The following is a 6,000-nucleotide window of genomic DNA, read 5'->3' on the forward strand; positions in this document are numbered from 1 at the left end:
GTATTTCCAAGCAAGCCACAACCCAGACTCAACAGCTCCAACTGCAGACACTGGGGACACATTCATGTCACAGCAGACACTGGCAAGACCTCACAGAGCTGGATTTAGAGGACTCCTCGCCTGTTTTCATTGTATTTAAGTTAGAGAACATACTGACTGTCCTTCTCAGCTAATGGGCTCAGTAAACCAAGTGCACCTGCACTTTATGCTGCTATTTACTGAACTGTGAACATTTAAAGTTGCAGCCTTTGGAATTAAGGTTTCAGAGGTACTTAAACATCACAGGAGCTCAGAGCTCTAATCCAGTGTTTGGCTCCTGAATGACAGCAGGACTTTGAGCTTGTCTCACTTGCTGCAAGCTTGGGTCTATGGCAGCTTATGTCCAGCCTAAGTTCATCCACAGAACTAAGGACCCAGAAATTCAGGCTAATAAATAAAGGTTCCTTTCTGGTCCTTTTTTCAAACCTGACAGCAAGATCCTTCAATCCACCAGAAAAGGATGGTCTTTCTACCTCCAGTCCTCTCCACAGGGATCCTCCCCGAGTACATTTTTTCAGGCTCCTCAGATGCTCTTTAAATCATCTGGAAAGAAATCTGTCTCCTGAGCTGACTCCCAGACACTGCTCTTTAGTGGACACACACCTTCAGCTCAGGGCAGCTGAAGCTACTCATTGTACTGGTTCATGATACGACCCTGCATTGTACAGTGGAAGAGAAGTCCAAGTGTGTCACTGGCCTTTACAGAAACCACCTGAAGTATTTTCCTCGTCCTTCACCTTGCTTTTGCTCTGCGTTGCTCTATGGCATCCCCAAGCATCTAGAGATGTAAATACAAGTGCTGGCAGGAAATACTTAAGTCATAAATTTAATTAGAGGGCACTGAAAGCCTCTCTAATTACTTACTGCAGGAGGGGAAGCTGTTGCTGGTGGCTCTAAGGCTTTTGCTCTTATCGAGCTGTAGCAAGGAATTTTCCCTACAGGAGAATAAAAAAAAAAAAGTCAAGTGTATCCTAATTAAACTAATATGCCATCCAGGGTCAGGATTTTATTTCCTACATAGGCTAGAGGTCTCTTAAAAGCACCTCATCTCACCTTCCCCTTTCCACCAGGATGCACTGCTGGAAGCTCAGCTGTGGAACATCTGGGAATTCCCCTGCACTGGCTCACCAGGATGGTGACAGGATGGGATTTTGCTCTGATATGGAGCTCACAATTAAGAGGAAAAACATTAACAGCACTGCTTCTTTATGTCTTAGAGAGATTAGGCTTGTCAATCATTAATGCATAAGCTAAAAAAAAAAATCCATCAATAAACAGGGCACGAAAAAAAGAAAATTTTATTTAAACAAAATCCGCATTGCAACTTATGTAACATTAATGGAGCTTATGCCAGGTTCTATGTGCTAGGAATTATATGCTACTTAGTGAGAGCTTATTCATCACTAAAACATAAGACATTTCTCCTGCAGATGGGTTAAAAAAGCACTTGCTTTCCTACTGCCGAAGTGTGAGAGGAGGAAAGGGACACATTGGAAATGGAGCAGCCAAAGAATCATGGTCTGGGCACCCTCACAGCACAGCACCCTGAGACTGTGTCTATTCTCACATCAGCCTTCTGCCCAGGCTCAATATGAAATGTTTGCAGGCTGATTAATATTTTTTTTTCTACTCTGAATGAACAGTAATCAATGCCTCATTCCCTCTACTTCCCTAGGGGAGAAACCATCACACTTAGACAAAAATGGAGCCACAAGTTGCCTCCCTACACACTCAGCCCAGCAGCAGGTCAAAGAAAAGCAGGAGTTCATGTTGGCACACAGATCTGACCACAGGTTTTTGCTGGATGAGTGTCTCCAGGGTTTTTGGTCTTGCATGAGTGAAGAAAAAGCATTTAAGCTCAAATTACAGGAGCACTGTTGCCACTAATAAGGCATTAACATTTACCTCCCTCTCCAGCAACTCTATAAATTATCACTAGGGAGAGGGAGGGGTGGGAAGAGGGGGAAAAAAACCCAGGTATTTTCTTCTCACCCTGGCATTCAGTCATGTGCCCAGCAAGCTGGCTCAGAAACCTGACAGACACAACTGCAACAGAGGCACATCCCTCCCCAAAATCCTTTGGCAAGACCAGTCCTGATCACCTCATGGTGGCCAATTAGTTGTTTTGATGGTAGTGTCATGTAAATATAACAGGTTCTGTGAAAGGAGCAGCTCGTACATCAGCTCACTAATGATGCAGGATTTAGATCTCCAACACACATGCTCAAAATTCACACGGATGCTTTAAACACTGTCCTGTACCTTATAATTAAAATGCCACTGACTGCACAGCTGGCACTAGTCTTTTAACTGAATTTCCTTCTAAATTATCACTTGCACTCAATCCTGAGCATACATCTTTGCTTGGAACTAAAATCAATCCTCTCTCCTACTCTTCAGCCAGGATCTTGCCTGTGGATTGTCAGTACTTTTCAGCAGCACAGCTTCACAGACTCCTTTCTCCTTAAAACAGGAGAAGAAATTTCCAGTGCACAGGCCTATTTTGAGTACCACAACTCTCATTACCTCTGTGTGACATCCATAAGGATGCTCAGGGGAACAAGGATGGCCCTCTTACCCTTCTGCCTGAGCTCAGCAGCTGCGCCAAGGCACAAAGACAAATGCCCTCCAGGCAGAGGCTGGCTTTGATAACCCAAGAGGAAGACGTGGCTGGAAACAGGCCCGGAGGAAGAGCTGCCCTCGGGTGCCACTGTGCAAGTGAGACTGCAGTGAGCGAGGTCAGCTCTGCAGCACCTCAGCTGGGCCTGGCTGGGGAAAGGCAGGGTTATTCTTTGAAACTGAAACTCAAAGCAAGCAACAAAATGAGAGCAAGGTGCAGTCAGAGACCACTCTACTGTCAACTTCTTTCATTACCAAGGGAGAGCCAAGGACAATTCTTTTTATGCTCTCCACAAATTATCCCCTCACCTGGACATTACCACTGCCCTAATAGCCACGGCCAGACTTAGCCAGTCCCAAGGTGTCTTTAAGCACAGCCAAGCAAACAAGAACCCCTATTTCTTCATTTTCAGAGCACACTGCTTCTAGAGTCCAATTAGACTGGAAAAAATAGGTCTCAGGAGAAGATAATAATAAAAGAAAGTGCACTGCAGTCCCCTAATCTGCTGCCTCACTTTCAGGCTTTCCAGACACCCAAGAGCAGCAGCGACACCTGTAAGTTGTATAAAAAGCTGGTTTCAGTCTGCTACAGGTCAGAGCCGCTGCTGTTGAGGGGCAAAGGACCAGAAAGTTGAGTTCAAAGGGACTGCCTTTGGATCTTTTATCCAACGTGCTGGGAATCGACCGCGGAGTGCTCGGGAACAGAGGAATGATAACCAAAATCACGTGGGATTCAGCACTTCCCTACAAACCAACCCTGTTTATGTAAAGCCTCGGACGAGGGTGAAAGCTTGACAAGATAAAGTGATGAAAGTGAGCACACGCAAAACAGACTGTCATAAATCAGAGGGAGGAACGTTGGGTATTTTGCAAAGAACACACGTCCTTTTTTTTGGCTGGGTTGGTTTCTTTTTAATCACAAAAAGCAGGCATTGTGTTTGTGGCAGGGGGAAAAGAAAACAAGTGTTCACGACAGGCTTTGGAGCTTTATGTATCAAAACTAAATGCCAAAACACACCTCCCAGTTGTCTGTTTTCAAGCAAAGCCTCACTCTGCTGCCTGGGTAACCAGCACACTCGTAAGCACTGCTGACAGGGACCCCAGGTGTCTGATCACATTCCATCATTACCTGGCCCTGCTAAACACAAAACAGGCAATTTCATGTGTTCAGCCCACGCTGAACGTTCATGTTAATATAAAGCTTTAAATGCCTTTTTTTTCTCCAGTGCTGAGGTTTTCTGGAAATGCCTGACACTCTGTGTCAGGTGCATCCTGCAGCAATGAGGGGATCAGGTGCTGACACCCCTTTGGAGAAACAGAAGATTTTCAGACAATGCAGATTAAATGAAAATACTCCAGTTGAAATCTGGAGGACCATTATGAGCCCAAAGGATGGAAAATTAACTAACCTGCAGTTATCTGCATCAAGGGGTCGATCTGAGCTGCCAGTCCTAGGGCCAGAGTGGCCTTTACCACAGCAGTGGGATTTACAGGGCGGATAATTAGGTCTCTGATATCCCCAATAACAGGCAAGATGCTTTCACAGGGACACAAAACTAGATCAGAACTTGCTTAACATTTTACCAACACGTATCACGACAGCACAAACACCCAGAGCAGTCATGCATTGCTGCAGGAAGGACCTGGGGCTCAAAAGGGAACAAAATGAAGCTGTTTGATGAGGGGGAATACATGATTGGGATGCAAATAAAAACACAAGAGCATCTCCTTCCTTTAGGAATCTGGAGGTGAGTCTGGAAGGGAAAGGTTAAGTGAGTTTTTCTTGAAATAGTGTAACTTGTGGGGCTCTCACACAGTCAGAAAGAAGCAGCAAGGAAATGTGATTACAACCTATGATTTCCTGGCCCACCAGAATACAAGAAGAGGTAATATTTTGACTGTAAACATTAAAAAAAGAGCCCTTTATAAAAACAATCTTTCTGTCATTACAGCAAAAACACTGCATTGTACTTAACAGCAAAAAGCTCATAAGAGAACGCTTCAAACACTTAATTTAATTTACACCCTTCACACAGGTAATAACTAAAGGATTCCAGGTTAAAAAAAGCCACTGAATAAAACACACTTAGTAGTTTGATGTGCTCACCTTCCCATCGTAGCGTTTCACTATGAACTGGTCCAGGCCCAGATCTGAAAGGAAAAAAACCAAAGATACTCAGAAAAAGCTCTTAAAGCTTAAAAATAAGTATTTCTTGTTTTTTTTCTGTATGAGAAGATTAGAAAGTAAAATGCACAGTCTCAGGAGAGCACAGGCTGATTTTTGGTGCTATGAAGAATAAAACCCCTCCACAGAGCTACGTCCCGTGCATTTTCTGCCTGATTATGGTAATTATCACATACTCATTTCAATTTAAATTAGAAAAAAGATGGAAAAAGCAAAATAAAACCTTTCCCGTGCCTGCTGCGTCACCTGCTTTTGAAAGAGGAGAAAGGTTCATGCTAAGCTGCAAAAAATGGAATTATTCATCCCACCAGGGTGACCCCCTTGCCCTTTGTGACCCAAAGCAGCTACAACTCCTCTGTCACCTCTATTTCAAAGGTCAAGTCAATTGTCGGAAGGCTTTTTGCACTTGTGAAAATTCCAGCCAGAAAGCACCTTCTCAATGTTTCATGAGCCTGGTAACAGTGAAAACTGCATATTCATACATTTTTTCAGACTTTAATCTTCTGAATTTTGTCTCCCTCCAAGCTGTGGTTATAAATCCAGTAAATACTAGCACATTTAGATGTAGGATTCATTTGATAAATGTGATTATTTTGCTACAGACATGTTATCTGGTCAGAGCTCACCCCTGACCACCCATCTGGATGGTGACTTGAGTTGAGCTTATGTCCGTGTGTCATAATAAAGTAATTTCTCAGGAACACCTCCTTTTCCCCTGCCAGGAAATAGTGTTGTAAGACAGATCCCTGACAGCCTGACATTCTACATGTGCTCATGGAAAGCTGAAAAAAGGACATGGGTTAAAAATAGCAAGTGAAAGTATGTCTTAATGGCACCTCCTGCAACTGGACACTACTACTGGGAAAGCACACGAGTTTCAAAGCAGAGCCAAAATGAATGGATCCTTGTGTAGATGAACTGCAAAAGATGAGTTAGTAAGTGTCATTTTATAGATCTAAATATATTTCTAAATAATTATAATAAATATTTATGTAATATGAAATAAATAATCATAGAAACACAGAATGGTTTGGGTGGAGAAGGAACCTTAAAGCCCATCCAGTCCCACGCCCTGCCATGGGCAGGGACACCTCCCACTAACCCAGGCTGCTCCAAGCCCCATCCAACCTGGCCTTGGACACTTCCAGGGATCCAGG

At 43.7% G+C, this 6,000-nt stretch overlaps 1 protein-coding gene across 5 annotated transcripts in view; it reads right to left on the reverse strand.

Moving 5' to 3' along the window:
- Window positions 1-6,000, reverse strand: part of MICU1 (mitochondrial calcium uptake 1) — an 87,753-nt gene that overhangs the window by 46,625 nt on the left and 35,128 nt on the right. For all 5 annotated transcript variants that reach the window (XM_017832668.1, XM_017832667.1, XM_017832666.1 and 2 more), the window contains exon 6: window positions 4,766-4,809. In XM_017832668.1, coding sequence (XP_017688157.1) covers window positions 4,766-4,809 — 44 coding nt within the window. The remainder of the gene's footprint in view (window positions 1-4,765; window positions 4,810-6,000) is intronic.

Source organism: Lepidothrix coronata, unplaced genomic scaffold (genome assembly GCF_001604755.1).
Source record: "Lepidothrix coronata isolate B3197 unplaced genomic scaffold, Lepidothrix_coronata-1.0 Scaffold204, whole genome shotgun sequence".
Classification (NCBI taxonomy): Eukaryota; Metazoa; Chordata; class Aves; order Passeriformes; family Pipridae; genus Lepidothrix; species Lepidothrix coronata.